This window comes from Drosophila rhopaloa, unplaced genomic scaffold, assembly GCF_018152115.1.
Source record: "Drosophila rhopaloa isolate 14029-0021.01 unplaced genomic scaffold, ASM1815211v1 contig_116, whole genome shotgun sequence".
Classification (NCBI taxonomy): Eukaryota; Metazoa; Arthropoda; class Insecta; order Diptera; family Drosophilidae; genus Drosophila; species Drosophila rhopaloa.
Window position 1 is genome coordinate 573173 of NW_025334991.1, and position 18434 is coordinate 591606.

General features: G+C 34.8%; 1 protein-coding gene across 4 annotated transcripts in view; it reads right to left on the bottom strand.

Moving 5' to 3' along the window:
* LOC108049016 (homeobox protein Nkx-2.1) overlaps positions 1 to 17747 on the bottom strand; it is a 64853-nt gene extending 47106 nt beyond the window's left edge. The window contains exons 1-3 of one of the 4 annotated variants that reach the window (XM_044456563.1): positions 17473 to 17747; positions 4316 to 4784; positions 2790 to 3001 (exon numbers count right to left, since the gene is read on the bottom strand). In XM_044456563.1, the coding sequence (XP_044312498.1) occupies positions 2790 to 3001; positions 4316 to 4743 (640 nt within the window). In that variant the 5' untranslated portion in view covers positions 4744 to 4784; positions 17473 to 17747. Of the gene's footprint in view, positions 1 to 2789; positions 3002 to 3190; positions 3261 to 4315; positions 4785 to 17472 lie in introns of those variants that run through there. The other 3 variants (XM_044456562.1, XM_044456565.1, XM_044456564.1) reach the window with 3 other exon arrangements.
* Between the last annotated feature and the right edge of the window lie 687 nt (positions 17748 to 18434).

The following is an 18434-nucleotide window of genomic DNA, read 5'->3' on the forward strand; positions in this document are numbered from 1 at the left end:
CACAAGAGTAGAGCGCAAATTACGTTTTGGAAAGTTTTAGAACCATATGGGTAGTATGGCAAATAAACGGCAGCCTTGGGATACAGACAACCTACACTGACGAGCAAAACTGTAACACGAGTTCAAAGGTCTGTAACTTCTGTGCTAATATATGCACGCTAATAATATTAGTTTTGTTTTGTTGGTATGTTCATACACTACGTTTGTAGAAGCCATTGAAGCCATTTAATAATGGAGTAACAAATTCTGGAGAAAACAGTAAAATAAATAAAATGTTACAGTTTTGCACTGCGGTCATTTTGTGAACAAATATTTTGATTAATATTATACCCTTGCAGAGGGTATTATAATTTTGGTCAGAAGCTTGTAACGCAGTGAAGGAGACGTTTCCGACCCCATAAAGTACATATATTCATGGTCAGGATTAATAGAGGATTCGATATAGCCATGTCCGTCTGTCCGTCTGTTTCAATACCGTTTGCGAGCTCAGTTTAAAAGCTAGCGATCTGAAACTTTCACAGTCGTCCTAAAACAGTTTGAAAGCCGCCCCGATCGGATGTCTATATCCTATAGCTCCCATGGGAACAATCGGATATAACTTGCAAGAATGGAAGATATTTCGCGCAGTGTAAAAGCTATTAACATAAATCTTTTCAAATCTTATTTTTTTATGCATACCTTGATCAGGGTAATTGGAAAAATTTAATGATTTTTAGGATATTTCGCGCAGTATAAAAGCTATTGACATGAATCTTTCCAAATCGTATTTTTTTATGCATACCTTGATTAGGGTAAATGCGCGTGACGATCGGACGTTTATATCCTATAGCTCCCATAGGAACAATAGGGTGAAATCGGTCCAAATTTGATGATTTTCAGAATTTTTCGCGCAGTGTGTAAGCTACTGACATATATTTTTATACCCGTTACTCGTAGAGTAAAAGGGTATATTGTATTCGTGCAAAAGTATGTAACAGGTAGAAGGAAGCGTTTCCGACCCTATAAAGTATATATATTCTTGTTCAGGATCACTAGCCGAGTCGAACTAGCCATGTCCGTCTGTCTTTCCGTCTGTCTGTCCGTCTGTCTGTCCGTATGAACGCTGAGATCTCGGAAACTATAAAAGCTAGAAGATTGGCATTTTGCATGTAGATTTTAGGAGTTCCTACGCAGCGCAAGTTTGTTTCAAAATGGTGCCACGCCCCTCTGACGCCCATAAGCCACAAGCTTGGCCACAGTTTTGATGATATTATGAAAATTTTAATTGATATGTATTTGTTTCGTCAATAAATATCGATTGGCCTAAAAAAAGTTTGCCACGCCCACTCTAACGCCCAAAAACCCATTAAACGCTTTAGCCTGGCTAGCGCCTACATTTCCGCCTTTTATGGCGCCATCTAACGGATGACTTTGGAACAGCTGACCAAGGTGCTCAACAGAGTCAACGCTAATTTATTGTTTTCATTTGTCAATACCGAACTATATCCCAAGAACTATGAAATCAAATCAAGTTAGCCAAATTGGAGGTCTGAGTCAAACAATGGCGTATGTGTTTTATGTAAGCATATACATATGTATGTATTTACATTGTACTCAGTTGCAATTGCAACAACAACCTTTTTGTACAAGAAGGCATATTTATATTAAGTTGTTTAGCTGAGTAACGGGTATCTAATAGTCGAGGCACTCGACTATAGCGTTTTCTCTTGTTATTTATTTATTTACGCATATATTGATTAGGGTAAAAGCGCTTGCCGTTCGGATGTCTATATCTTATAGCTTCCGTAGGAAAAATTGTTAAAGGCTGCGAAAGTATCCCTATAAAGTATAAATATTCTTGATCAGGATCACCTCCTGAGTTTATATAAGCATGTGCGTCTTTCCGTCTGTCTGTTTCTACGCAAACTAGTCTCTCAGTTCCAAAGATATCGAATTGAAACTTTGGGTGAACCTTAGCGAAAAGATTAAAAAATTTTATCTTTTGGCGTGCGCTTCTCACTAAATATTTTAAATAATGGAGAGAAAAAGACTTATTTTGCCAAAGTAGTTCATAATATCTTTTAAAGGCTCTTTCCAGTAAATACGATTTTTGAATTTTAACTGCTTGTCGATCAACCCAGCTGATTGACAGTACAGCCGTAGCACGCTTAATTCTGATGAGCTCTCGAAATTTTGGTCGCACTGGAAAGACTAAAGTTTTTACGCTAGCGCACTCGTTTGTCGATCATTAAGATCGACAAAAATATACTAGAAAATTGCTTAACGTTGGCAGTCTACTGAAGTGAACGTTCGTCAGGCCCTAGCGAATAGATTAAAAGATGTAATTTTTTGGGGAGTTTGTTGTCAGAACAAAGTGAAAACCCCAACAAAAAAGAATTTAGGGCAGCTGTAATCTCTAAATTACCAAATAATTATCAGTAATTAAAAAAAACAACTATTAAAAATTATATTGTTTTCTAATTTATTTGTATAGCGGCAGAAATATCTTGCCAAAGTAGTTGAGAATATCCTTCAAAGGCTCTTTTCAGCAAATAAGATTTTTTAATTTTAAAGGCTTGTTAACAAGCCCAGCTGATTGACAATACGACCGTAGCACGCTCAATACTGAGAAACCTCAAAAATGCTTTCACACTGGAAAGATTCAAGTTTTTCTGCTGGGGAACTTGTTTTTCGATCCGAGGCTTTCAATTAAATTTTACCTCTATTAGTGCTATCCGATTTTGATTTGCTTAAATCTTGTTCTTTACTAGTAGGTCGAAACATTGCCAAAAATGTGGTATTTTACTTACTGGCAAATCTTGGATCGTTTGCAGTTGATCCATACCATGAGGCAGAGCTTCTCATATCAGTGTAGTGACCAGCAAGAGATAGGTTATCAGTAGGTCCGCAGTAGCTTTGAACTCCTGGGCTATGATATAAAGATCCCATAGCATAAGGATTGGCCATAGTTGAAGTAGGCAATGTTCCAGGTGAATTTATACTGCTGCCACTGGAGTTGGACCTGAAAGTAGATATATTTTTATGATATTTCGCGAAATCTTACTCTTGTTACTGAACTAAAGCCAACGAATATTAATATTGAAACAGTTGAAATCCCCCAAATATTGGCCAACGAAACTTCTACTAAACATAACAAACTCACAGCTCTTATAGACCCCAGCCGAAAGTGAAAAATTTCGGCCTAACTTACATAGATGATCATCTGGCCGGTTTTGAAAACAATGTCAGAGTGAAACCATTCGGTTTTTTTTTAACAAACTTGGCGTTCAATTGTTGCAAAAAAAGGTGTGTTGGGTGTATTATGTATTTCGTTTGTCGCTAGACTTTTTTCCATCGTTTCTATGGCAGCTATATAATATTGTTGTTCGATTTTAACAGAACTAAACGCGTAATTCTGCTATAGTAAGTAATTACTATATATTTTTAATTTTTACTTTATTTAATTTTTTGGGAGCATCTATATCAACTAGCTGTTATAGAAAATTCAAAAAATTAAAAAAAAATATATTAGAAATATAAATTTTATATTGCTGTTTTTTCATTTATAAAAATATTCCTTTGAGATATTAATTATCTACTAAATCAGTATTACGCTTTTAGTTTTGTCAAAATCGGACAACATTATTATATAGCTGCCATAGAAACGATGGCAAAATGCAGCGCAAAATCGACATAGCTTCATTGTTTTTAATAATACGAATAGAAATCAAAATATAGTCGTGTTCTAATAACTGCAACGGCATATAAACTTCGGATTGCCAAAGTTAGCTTCCTTTCAGGTTTTAATTTGTTTTTTCAGATTGTTCCTTTGGGATCTATATGATATAGTCGCCCGATCCGGTTCGTTCCTATACTGCCTGTAATAGAAAGACAATTTTATGAAAGTTTCAAGATGATAACTTTAAAACTAAGAGACTAGTTTGCGTAGAAACGGACAGACAGATGGACAGACCTTTCATTATTAGTAAACATCTACTTTATAGAACAATATATTTTAAGACTCTAACCAAATTGCAACTGAATTTGCTGAAAAGAGATTTCTGACAGAGCCCGAATTGAAAACAGTATTTCTCAACTAAAAAAATTTTTTTAAATTAAAAATTGAAAAATAGTGGTTTCTCTGGTGGCTGGCCTCTCGCTCACCCTCATGGACAACGAAATTTCCACAAAAGGGGCGAAATTTATTTTTAATAGCCATACAAATATGAGCGAAATTGATTAATTTAATATCTATGTGGGGTCTCTGTATTTTTTTTCTCTAAAAAATATTTAAAATTTATTTAAGACATACTTAATGCTTAGGTATTATATTTACCGAAACGGAGATGGCGGGTTTCCGTTTAGTTCCAGTTTGCGATACGATTCTTCAATCGGACTTAAGATATCGGTCACGCTAAAAGGTGTTGAATGATTACTATTAAATAAGGTACTCTGATGCTGACTATGCAGACTTTGAAGGTGGTGAATATTTGAAAGATTGTGGTGATGATGAGCAACCGCTACCGCGGCTGCTGTTGTTACGGTGTTGTGTGTCGATGTTTCGTTTGTATTTAATTTAATAGAAGTATCCACTTGATGTTGCTGATTAATGGCGGTAGGAATCAGTATGTCCTTTGAAGATAAACTCATAACCAAATCTTCTTCATTTAATTCTGTTGCAAAATTTGTATCCCTACTAATATGTAGTTCTCTACAGGCCCTTTTTTCAATTATTGATGTATTTGCAAAACCGTGGGATGACATGCGAAGTGATTTTTTTACAGGTCCATAGAAAGGTCAAAACGCTAAAATAAAAAAAAAATTGTATATTAATCAGTGCCTTTTTGTATATTTTTCTATGTTATCGGTAGGAAAATGATATACACATTGAGATCCAAAAAGACCAGAAAGAATTAAGTTCCAAAAATTCATTATTAAACAATTTAAACAAATGAATTAATGTTTAATGTAGATATAATTTATTTTAAATAATTAAGTAACTATGTGTTATAAATTAAAATATTTATTTCTTATAAGCCACCGTTTCCCGAATGCTTGGTGCTCAATTGTGTTAAATGTGGCTTTTTATTGCCTCCATTTAAGATTCTTTCTGGAGGCCTTGTACTCAGATCGACAAACTTTAATCTCGACTTTAATCTTTCCAGTGTGACCAAAAATTTCGAGAGTTCATCCGAACTGAGCGTACTACGGTCATACTGTCAATCAGCTGGGTTTGTTGACAAATAGAAAACCAAACAAATTTAAAAAAACGAAAATATCGAGTTCAATGGAAGGAAGAGTGCAATTGGCTGTCGGTATGGCGGCATGTATTATGGTAATAGATTCAACTATTATCTAAACATAAATATTGTATATGTCCACGTTAACAAATATTTAATAATTTACAATTAGACTTATTATCTTTCCTCCCACGCTCTTTTATAATAGTGGCATTAAAATGTTTTTTATTTGACAAATCCCACAATTCTGGGCGAGACTCCACAGATCGTATTAATGTTATTTTGTCCTCACAAGTAAACTCATGCAATCACCTTTTCCTTTTTTTTTTTGTTTTTTACCCTCCATTTTTTAAAATGTTCATTGAGAAGCGCACGCCAAAAGATTAAATTGTTAAAACCTAGTAATCAGATCGACGAAAACTGTACGCCAGTCATGAGAAAGAGCGAGAGGCAAACAGCTGGCGTTCACTTTTCGTCTGGCTTTCTTTTTCACCTCGGTATTCAGATCGATGAAAAAAACAGAAAATTTCATGGCGTTGCCAGTCTCTTGAAATGAACTTTTGGGAGAACCCTAGCGAAAAGAAAAAAAAAAATGTAATCTTTTGGCGTGCGCTTCTCACTGAACATTTTTAAAAATGGAGGGAAAAATTAAAAAAAGCCCGCAAAAGGTCGATTGCAGGAGTTTTCTTGTAAGGGTGTTAATCTTTTGGGGTGCCTCTTGTCAGAGCAAAGTCTTCCCTGCAGTTCCGAAATTCATCACTACAAAAATTCATCACTGTTTAATCAGCAGCGGACTGCGACGCCGGCAGAGTCGGCAGAGCCGAGTGGGACGCAGGCAGAGCCGAAACTCTCAGTCTCCGATCGTAGGCAACGCAGAAAATTTTCCATCTCCCTCTCTTACTCTGTCTCTCTCCCCATCAAATGACCTGAGAGGTGAAGGACAATGTATTAAAATCAGATCGACCTTTATACACCCTTGAAAATAAATAAGCATAATTATACCCTTGCAGAGGGTATTATAATTTTGGTCAAAAGTGTGCAACGCAGTGAAGGAGACATCTCCGACCCTATAAAGTATATATATTCTTGATCAGGATCACCTCCTGAGTTGATATAGCCATGTCCGTCTGTCCGTCTGTCTGTTTCTACGCAAACTAGTCTCTCAGTTTTAAAGCTATCGAGTTCAAACTTTGCACACACCCTTCTTTCCTTTGCACGCAGTATATATGTCGGAACGGCCGGGATCGGCCGACTATATCCTATAGCTGCCATATAACTGATTGATCGGAAATGCCATAACATTGGTGTTTGTAAAGTTAGGAAGTTGGAATTTTCTATGGGTTTTATATTTGGCCAATTAATCCGACCTACCAAATTTCATAAGGATCGGCCGACTATATCCTATAGCTGCCATATAACTGATTGATCGGAATTGCCATAACTTTGGTGTTTGTGAAGTTAGGAAGTTGGGATTTTCTATGGGTTTTATATTTGGCCTATCAATCCGACCTACCAAATTTCATAAGGATCGGCCGACTATATCCTATAGCCGCCATATAACTGATTGATCGGAAATGCCATAACTTTGGTTTTTGTTAAGTTAGGAAGTTGGGATTTTCTATGGGTTTTATTTTTAGCCAATCAATCCAACCTATCAAATTTCATAAGGATCGGCCGACTATATCCTATAGCTGCCATAGAACTGAACGATTGGAAATGCCATAACTTTGGTGTTTTTAAAGTTAGGAAGTTTGGATTTTTTATGAGTATTAAGAATGCATTATATGAATAATTTTGGAGAATATAATTTACAGAATATTCTGCAAGGGTATATTAACTTCGGCTCCGCCCGAAGTTAGCTTTCCTTTCTTGTTATACCCGTTACTCGTAGAGTAAAAGGGTATATTGTATTCGTGCAAAAGTATGTAACAGCTAGAAGGAAGCGTTTCCGACCCTATAAAGTATATATATTCTTGATCAGGGTCACTAGCCGAGTCGATATAGCCATGTCCGTCTGTCCGTCTGTCTGTCCGTCTGTCTGTCCGTCCGTATGAACGCTGAGATCTCGGAAACTATAAAAGCTAGAAGATTGGCATTTTGCATGTAGATTTTAGGAGTTCCTACGCAGCGCAAGTTTGTTTCAAACTGGTACCACGCCCCCTTTAACGCCCACAATCGCTAATATACGATTTTAAAAATTTAAATATTTCGGAAAAGTAAAAATGCAGTTTTATTGTGTTTATCAATACCTATCGAAATGTAGTTATGCGTGATCAAAGTTTCTATCTCCATCTCCCTCGCACTCCCTTTACCTGAGTAACGGGTATCTGATAGTCGGGGCACCCGACTATAGCGTTCTCTCTTGTTTTTGTATTGTAGTCGTTGATTCTTATTAATTATATTATTTTATGGAAATACTTTTTAAAAATAAAATTATTATGATAGTTTTGAAGGGTACGGATTTCTTTTTTAAGTGAATTTAAGTTATGTGATTATTTTGCATAGTCGGACATGCTTTTATATACCCTGCTTTGACGCGAAGCGAAACATGTAAAGACAAATTAGGCAAAGGAAAGAACAATAGGATAAACGGCGCCCTTGTTATACCCTTGCAGAGGGTATTATAATTTCAGTCAAAAGTTTGCAACGCAGTGAAGGAGACATTTCCGACCCTATAAAGTATATATATTCTTGATCAGCATCACCAGGAGAGTCGATCTAGCCATGTCCGTCTGTCCGTCCGTCTGTCCGTCCGTCTGTCCGTCCGTCCGTTTCTACGCAAACTAGTCCCTCAGTTTTAAAGATATCTGCTTGAAACTTTCCCTAAAGTTCTCTTTCTATTGCAGGTAGTATATAAGTCGGAACGAGCCGGATCGGGCGACTATATCATATAGCTGCCATATAACTGAACGATCGGAAAAGCCATAACGTTGGTGTTTTTAAAGTTAGGAAGTTGGGATTTTCTATGAGTTTTATTTTTGGCCAATTAATCCGACCTACCGAATTTCATAAGGATCGCACAACGATGTACTATAGACGCCATATAACTGATTGATCGGAAATACCATAACTTTGGTGTTTGTAAAGTTAGGAAGTTGGGATTTTCTATAGGTTTTATATTTGGCCAATCAATCCGACCTACCAGGATCGGCCGACTATATCCTATTGCTGCCATATAACTGAACGATTGGCCATAACTTTGCCATAACTTTGGTGTTTTTAAAGTTAGCAAGTTGAAACTTTTTATGAGTATTAAGAATACATCATATGAATAATTTTGAAGAATATAATTTACAGAATATTCTGCAAGGGTATATCAACTTCGGCTCCGTCCGAAGTTAGCTTCCCTTTCTTGTTTTTAACTGAAGTTGTTTTCGCGGTTTTTACGTGCACTTGCATTTGAGAGAACGGAGAGAACAGATCGAAGCTGAGATTTTTTGTGAAATTTTATAACTAAATTTATCAGAAATTTAGGTAAGTGTTATTTTATTAATTATTTTGAACTGTACCTACATATACTGTTAATATATTTATTCATTATTTAAGGCGAAGCTTATAATAAAACTGTTGGGCCAGCACAAACTAAGCTGGACTTGGCCGGCGGCAAAACAAGAAACGCAGTAAGTTTTTATATATTTTATAATAATTTTTCTATTTTAGATATACTTGGTCAGGAAGAGCCAGTACATAAAGCACGAAGTCAAAAAAAGGGCACCGAAACCGAAACATCCTCAACACCTCCGAGACAACTGAAAACGTACATATGTAGATTGAATTAAGTTAAATTATTTAGTTATATGTAATGAAATAATAATGTAATAAAATAAAAAGAAATTTATATGAAAATTTACTGAATGAATTTTACTGATGAAAAAAAGCGATGAAAAAGCGATGTAAACGCGATGAAAAAGCGATGAAAATGCGATGAATAAGCGATAAAAATGAGATGAAAAAGCGATGAATTACTGATTAAAGAGTGATGAATTTTTCACTGATTAAAGAGTGATGAATTTTTCACTGATTAACTCCTAGGACATGCCAATGTTAAATTCATCACTAATTTGTATGAAGATTCATCAATGATTAATCAGCAGTGATTAAATTTTGGTGAACGGTACTGCAGGGTTGCTTAAGCCTAGTAATCGGATCAAAAACCGAGTTCGCACACAGCTGGCGTACACTTTTCGGTCTTTTTTTACCCCGGTACTCACATCGACAAAAAAATATCAGAAAATTGCATAGCGTTGCCCGTCTGCTGAAATTAACTTTAAAATAATTAATCTTTTGGGGTGTCTGTTGTCAGAGAAGAGTGTTTTTAGGACAAAAAAGGACGGAAAAACACAACAAAAAAAACCAAAACAAGAAAGGAAAGCTAACTTCGGGCGGAGCCGAAGTTGATATACCCTTGCAGAATACTATGTAAATTATATTCTCCAAAATTATTCATATGATGCATTTTTAATACTCATAAAAAATCCCAACTTCCTAACTTTAAAAACACCAAAGTTATGGCATTTCCAATCGTTCAGTTATATGGCAGCTATAGGATATAGTCGGCCGATCCTTATGAAGTTTGGTAGGTCGGATGATTGGCCAAAAATAAAACCCAAAGACAATCCCAACTTCCTAACTTTACAAACGCCAAAGTTATGGCATTTCCAATCGTTCAGTTATATGGCGGCTATAGGATATAGTCGGCCGATCCTTATGAAATTTGGTAGGTCAGATTGATTGGCCAGATATAAGACCCATAGAAAATCCCAACTTCCTAACCTTACAAACACCAAAGTAATGGCATTTCCGATCAATCAGTTATATGGCAGCTATAGGATATAGTCGGCCGATCCTTATGAAATTTGGTAGGTCAGATTGATTGGCCAGATATAAGACCCATAGAAAATCCCAACTTCCTAACCTTACAAACACCAAAGTAATGGCATTTCCGATCAATCAGTTATATGGCAGCTATAGGATATAGTCGGCCGATCCCGGCGTTCCGACTTATATACTGCGCAAAGGGAAAGCAGGGTGTGTGCAAAGTTTCAATTCGATATCTTTAAAACTGAGAGACTAGTTCGCGTAGAAACAGACAGACGGACAGACAGACGGACAGACGGACATGGCTATATCAACTAAGGAGGTGAGTAATGGCATTTCCGATCAATCAGTTATATGGCAGCTATAGGATATAGTCGGCCGATCCTTATGAAATTTGGTAGGTCAGATTGATTGGCCAGATATAAGACCCATAGAAAATCCCAACTTCCTAACCTTACAAACACCAAAGTAATGGCATTTCCGATCAATCAGTTATATGGCAGCTATAGGATATAGTCGGCCGATCCCGGCCGTTCCGACTTATATACTGCGTGCAAAGGAAAGCAGGGTGTGTGCAAAGTTTCAATTCGATATCTTTAAAACTGAGAGACTAGTTCGCGTAGAAACAGACAGACGGACAGACAGACGGACAGACGGACATGGCTATATCAACTAAGGAGGTGAGTCTGACCAAGAATATATATACTTTATAGGGTCGGAGAAGTCTCCTTCACTGCGTTGCACACTTTTGACCAAAATTATAATACCCTCTGCAAGGGTATAAAAATCGCCTAAAAGGACTTAGGGCAGCTATGATCTCTATATTATCAAATAATTATCAGTTATTAAAAAAAAACAACTATTAAATTTAAATTATATTATTTTCTAATTTCTTTGTATTCGACTTTTGACTGAAATTAAATAATCATCTGCAAAGGTATAAAAACAACGAAGTTTTGAAAACCAAATGTTCTGTGGGTAGCCAGAGAACTTACACGTATATTTTTAATAATTTTTATAGCTATCTTAAGTCGAATGTTTAATTATTTTTCGTTTTGTTTGTCCTATAATCATACTTACTACCAATTCAATAAAATTCCTAAAATTCCATTTGTATAGAATTAAATCTGTTTGGCACTACCAGGCCTCATAACCGTGATTTAAGGGCCAAATATGTAACATAAATGCCTTTTTACATTTAAAAACAAGAGAGAACGCTATAGTCGGGTGCCCCGACTATCAGATACCCGTTACTCAGGTAAAGGGAGTGCGAGGGAGATGGAGATAGAAACTTTGATCACGCATAACTTTTTAACGAATGGTCCGATTTGAAAAATTTCTTCTACATTTCGATAGGTATTGATAAACACAATAAAACTGCATTTTTACTTTTCCGAAATATTTAAATTTTTAAAATGTATATAAGCGATTGTGGGCGTTTAGGGGGCGTGGCACCTTTTTTGAAACAAACTTGCGCTGCGTAGGAACTCCTAGAATCTGCATGCAGAATGCCAATCTAGCTTTTATAGTTTCCGAGATCTCAGCGTTCATACGGACAGACAGACGGACAGACGGACATGGCTATATCGACTCGGCTAGTGACCCTGATCAAGAATATATATACTTTATAGGGTCGGAAACGCTTCCTTCTAGCTGTTACATACTTTTGCACGAATACAATATACCCTTTTACTCTACGAGTAACGGGTATAAATACCAGAAAATTCCATAGCGTTGCCAGTCTGCGGAAATGAACTTTGGGTGAACCCTAGCGAAAAGATTAAAAAATTTAATCTCTTGGCGTACGCTTCTCACTGAACATTATAAGAAATGGAGGAAAAACTCAAAAAACTCACAAAAGTCGATTGCAGGTGTTTACATGGGAGGACAAAATAACATTAATACTATCTGGGGTGCCTCTTGTCAGAGCAAATTTTTTTTAGGTCCAGAATGTACGAAAAACACAATAAAAGTGCAGTTATGAACTTTAAATTAGCAAATAATTATCAGTAAATTAAAAAAAACAAGAGAGAACGCTATAGTCGGGTGCCCCGGCTATCAGATACCCGTTACTCAGGTAAAGGGAGTGCGAGGAGATGGAGATAGAAACTTTGATCACGCATAACTTTTTAACGAATGGTCCGATTTGAAAAATTTCTTCTACATTTCGATAGGTATTGATAAACACAATAAAACTGCATTTTTACTTTTCCGAAATATTTAAATTTTTAAAATATAAGCGATTGTGGGCGTCAGAGGGGGCGTGGCACCATTTTGAAACAAACTTGCGCTGCGTAGGAACTGCTCAAATCTACATGCAAAATGCCAATCTTCTAGCTGTTATAGTTTCCGAGATCTCAGCGTTCATACGGACAGACAGACAGACAGACAGACGGACAGACAGACGGACAGACGGACAGACGGACATGGCTATATCGACTCGGCTAGTGACCCTGATCAAGAATATATATACTTTATAGGGTCGGAAACGCTTCCTTCTAGCTGTTACATACTTTTGCACGAATACAATATACCCTTTTACTCTACGAGTAACGGGTATAAAAATGTCAAATACAATAAATTGACGAGTATAGTATAACTGCCTTTAATTTCTTAAGGATCCTTAGAAAAATCCTTTTTCCTATACGATAAATGTATGAAAAACAGATTTTTGTAGGGAATGGAGAAATCAATACTTCACAATGAGAAAAATGTCAATGTGGGAATAGTTCTAGTTTCTCCTTTAGGACTAACCCAAAAATACGGTGAGGAGATTGTTAGAGAGGTCAAAAACTCTCTGAAGACGCGCATTATCTATTAAAGTATGGAGCATTCCTCGAATTACTGACTCTGCTGGGAGATTTTGACGACCAAATATTGAGTCGATAAAACGCGCTACTCTTTAAAAAGCCTACGTTATTATACCCTAGCAGTGGTTATTATAATTTTGGTCAAAAGTTTGCAACGCAGTGAAGGAGACATCTCCGACCCTATAAAGTATATATATTCTTGATCAGGATCGCGTCCTGAGTTGATATAAGCATGTCCGTCTGTCCGTCTGTCTGTCTGTTTCTACGCAAACTAGTCTCTTAGTTTTAAAGATATCGAATTGAAACTTTGCACACACCCTTCCTTCCTTTGCACGCAGTATATAAGTCGGAACGGCCGGGATCGGCCGACTATATCCTAAAGCCGCCATATAACTGATTGATCGGAAATGCCATAACTTTGGTGTTTGTAAAGTTCCTAACTTGGGATTTTCTATGAGTATTAAGAATCTATCATATGAATAATTTTTAAGAATAAAATTTACAGAATATTCTGCAAGGTATATCAACTTCGGCTCCGCCCGAAGTTAGCTTTTCTTTCTTGTTATATTTATATATATACATATTTAAATACAGGCCTTCCCAAACATGGGGCTCATAAGTCTGCGTACAGCAAACAATCTTAATTTTTGAAAGGACCAGTAAATTGTTAAAAGTCCTTACAGTATGTTTAAATGTTTAGGTCTCAAAAACTTGAAATAAAATACAAATCAGGATGACGTAGAGGCGTTTTCAACTAAATTTCAATGTTCCAGGTTATCCTAAGGACATCAAATGGACACTTTATTGTCAGTATGCTTCTGGTCATTAAACAAAGAATATATTAAACAAAATATTTTGTAGAATAGTACAGTATATCATAAACAATATATAAATGAGCTGTACCACGGTGATAACTAATATAGTCCTCTTATATGCGATATTTAAAAGATCACATCTCTTCATAATTTAAACTTGATTTGCCGGCGCATACAATAGGACGATTACGAAAGTTTAATGTCCACAGCTTTTAAGGTGATAGAGTTAATTGCACCGAATCGGACTATAGATACTATATAAGGTCTGCAATATCTCCTTCTCTGCGTTGGAAACATCAAAATTAAATAAACCCGCTGCAAAGATAAAAAAAAAGAAAGAAAGGAAAGGATTATAATCCCAAGAATGAAAACCATTTTCGGCAAAATTACATTTATATTCCTCGCAGCTGTTAATAATGAATGAAAATGAAATGTTCGTAAACAATAAGGCCATGTAAATTTTTTGATACATTTTATAGTCCTTGCTATTTTTTAAAACCGTAAAAATTGTGTACGTCGGAAGTGAATTCTTTGAATGAAGTAAATTTCTTTCGCCATTTTTATGTTAAATAAAATTTTTGAAAAATACTTCGTTCAGCAACAAGATAATTTATTAATTAGGTTAAAATCAAGCCCCAAGCAAAGAAGACGCTTAATAAAACCTTTTTTTGTACTTATTAGAAAAATTAAAGATTTGAATTTTGTCTAGCTTGGTATTGGTGGTTATAGATTCGTTAGGGCTAATTAAGGGGACCCCCCCTTCTCGGTTTCAAAAAATCGATTTTTTTTATTTAATTCGAACCTATAACTATAATAACAAGAATGTTCCTTTAAAATTTCAAGACAAAATTTCAAAAACTTTTGAAGACAGACGATTTATGGTGGAACCGTCAGGCGATGGGGAGAGTTTCTCAAAACTTTAAACACGTTTTTCTCGAAACATTAGTTTTTCGACTGGCGCATGAGGTTTCTTAAAAACTATTAATCTAATCAATTCCAAATTTCAATACGTTTTTCTATATATATATGGCATTAACTAGGATAAATCAAATCGGGGAAGATCTTTTTTACTTTTCAACTTAATTTGTATCTGAAAAAAAGAGATTTTTGTTACTTTTTGTGCGAAATTAATAATACTAGTTCATGCCAGAGCCAAACATGTACTCTTCCTAATCCCATTGGAATTTTTGGTTTCATATGTTCCAGTGAGCGGAAATCACATCCGCCGCCGAAAAGAAGAGCTTTTGTTAAATAACAAAAAACAGAAAAAAAGATATTTTTTAAGACTTCAAATAAATGGATGCAAAGTTACAAGCCTAAAAAATAATATATGTGCATTTACCAGCCCATTGAAAATCGTCAAAATTTAATATCGAGAATGGGGGATGGAACCAAATAGTCTGTCTAGTAAAAATAGATTAAGTGGAGTCTTTGTGTTGGCATAAAATCGCGTCTTAGATTAACTTCGAATTTAAAGCGAAACTTGAAAAAGGTATATTATTGATATGCCGAAATTTTCTGAATACTGATATTTTTGTCCAGACTATTTCTAAAACATCATATTTTTTTTACCATATTAATGATGCTATCTTTTAACAACACGTAAAAATACTGTTTTCAATTGTTCGTATTTTATAAAATTTTAAAATATTCATCGTTGCCAACGACTGTCAAATTTTCTTAGGGTGAAAGGGCCAAAAACATTTGACAACCATAATTATTGTGCTCTACTAACTGCCCATCGAATTTAAAATAAAATAGTTCTATTAGTTAACTTAGCAAAACTGGATATACATTACAATCTTCGGACAAATGTGTGGAACACAACATAAATATACCGGGTATTTAATCCAATCAAAAAAACATGCATTCTTTGAAAATCAAATCTTTCAATTTTACCGACTTTTGATACTAAATACTTAAAAATACTTTTTGGACATAAAACGTATGATTAAGTTAATGGAAATAAACATATATAATATATAAACAGCCGAGTCTGCCTGTATGAATATTAATAACATTGTGCCATACTTTAAATTAAGACTTTAAAGATGTTGCATTAACCTTGAAAGCCATAGAAATATATGAGAAAATACAGTTTGTTTCAAGACTTGAAAACTTATTTTTTTGTATAGGTAAAACTAAATTTATACCTCAAAACTAGTTCTTCCTACAACATCTTTGAATGTATGGAATATTATCCAATGCAATTTTTATAAGCTGTCCACCAAACAGATTCAATGTTGTTTTGAAATACTTTTGTATATGTTGGGTAATTCTTATTTTAAATATCATTAGAAAGAATAGATTGATCGTTTTTCGTATACATGACAAGTAACCTAAATAATACTAAACAAGTAAGGAAGAAAACTTCGGCATGCCGAAATTTATATACCCTTGCAGTTATAACAAAACGACTACATTTCGATTAATATGCCAATATTACTAAAAACAATGAAGCTATGTCGATTTTGCGCTGCATTTTGCTATAATTTCTATGGCAGCTTTATGATATATATTAAAACCGTAATTTCATAATATTTAAATATTACCAAATCACAAAGAACAAAAAAAAAAATTTGTAATTGTTTTTCCCATTGTTTCTATGGGAGCTTTATATTATTTTTTAGTATTTTAAAAAGATTTTAGGATAAAAACCAGAAAGAAAGCAAACTTCGGCAAACCGAACTTTATATACCCTTACAAAACGACTACATTTCTATTTATATGCCTATATTACTAAAAACAATGAAGCTTTGTCGATTTAGCGGTGCATTTTGCCATCGATTGTATGGCAGCTAAATGATGTTGTTGTCCGATTTTGACAAAACTAAAAGTAAATAATTACTATATCTCGAAGGAATATTTTGAAAAAAAGAAATACAGCAAAAAAAAGGGGTTTTCATCATACTATGAAGGGGACATTTTCGACCCTATAAAGTATATATATTCTTGATCAGCATCTCCCAGGAGAATCGATCTAGCCATGCCCGTCTGTTCAAATTATGTTATTACCCTTTATTAAAGTTTGCAACTCAGTGAAGGAGACATGTCCGACCCTATAAAGTATATATATTCTTGATCATCATCACCAGGGGAGACGATATAGCAATGTCCGTCTGTATGTGCCTCCGTCCGTCAAACTAGTCCATCAGTTAGCTCAGATAGCTTATTTGCTTAAAACTTTCCCAAAAGTTGTCTTTCTATTGCAGGTGGTACATAAGTCGGAAAAAGTATAAGTTTGTTGTTTTTAATTTGTTTTCTCTTTGGGATTTGGTAGTATTTGAATACTATGAAAGTACGGTTTTAATTAAATTAAAATCCGAAATCTACATCATATAGCTTCCATAGGAAAATCTAAAAATTAAAAAAAAAATTTTTTATTTATTTTGCTGTTTTTTTTATTTATTTAAATATTCCTTTGAGATATAGTAATTATTTACTATATCAGAATTACGCGTTTAGTTTTGTCAAAATCGGACAACAAATCGAAATGTAGTCGTTTTGTAATAACTGCAAGGGTATATAAATTTTAAACTTTATAAAATAATTTCATTGTTTTCCCAATATTGTAAACAACAACAATTTCTCAATTTAGTTTTAGTTTCTCAACATTTAGACTGGCTATTTTCTCGTAATGGATGACGATGACTTTTGTATGTATACCACTTAAATAAATGCAGTAAGATTATTAATGCAGAATATTGGTTTCCTAAAATAAACTAAAATAAAATAATTGGAAGACATGTTACCAGCTTAGTGTTAAAAACACCACATTTTAAATATATAATAATATTAAATTGCACTCACTTAATTTTGATTACTTGACTACATGCAAATATTTTGAGTTTTAAAACATATCAATAAAATGTTTGTTATTTGAGGTCGATTGATTTAAAGATGAAATATTTATTTTCAAATCACTTAGAATATCTAACATCTGATTTTTGTTTCTTAAGCACAATATAAGTATGTATGTAAATTCAACACATAGAAGCCCACGTCAGTGAATTTATTATGAATATCCACTCGACACGATTCCGTCAAATGAAATAAGAGGTCTGAACAGTACTGACGAGTACTCCTCAGATGGCTTCTGGATAGCCCTCGAATAAGTTTTTCCTATTAACGATGACTTTGTGTTGTGTTTGGTACTGGCTACATACTTAGTTGAATAAAACAAACATGAAATATTGCTTATTCATTTTACTTCAGCTGGCCAATACCAGCTTCAGAAATAAAGAGGGCTGTCCCGAAACCAAGCTCTCCCTATGGTCATAGCAGCTCGTTTTAAACTCAGCTTCTATCTTCGTTTCACGATGTTGGCTTCGTTTCATTCGCACCCCATACTAATGGAAATTTAAATGAGTCAGAAAGAGACGACAATTGCTTTCGTTTGTCGTTAAATTTTCAGGTACGTGTTGAAATTTTACGGCGAAACGAGAAGCAACCAATAGCAATAACGTTGTTTTTTCCACCCCCAATGAGGTCTTGCGCAAACCATTTAAGCAGGCAGCAGACTTCACTCTTCTGAAATTGTTGAATTGATTTTACTGTCGCTGCAAACAAAGGAAGTACTAGCTTAGCTTATATTTTCACGCAATATAACAAAGCAGACTCGGACTCTAAAAATGAAAACAAGCAAATGGTTTTGCGAACACTTTTGTGCGTCAACCGAAGATGATTGTGTTTCTTTAATTTATTATTAGACATCGAATTTTAAATTGTTTTCGTTTGTGGTTTTAAAAAATCTGAAAGGAATAGACTAATAT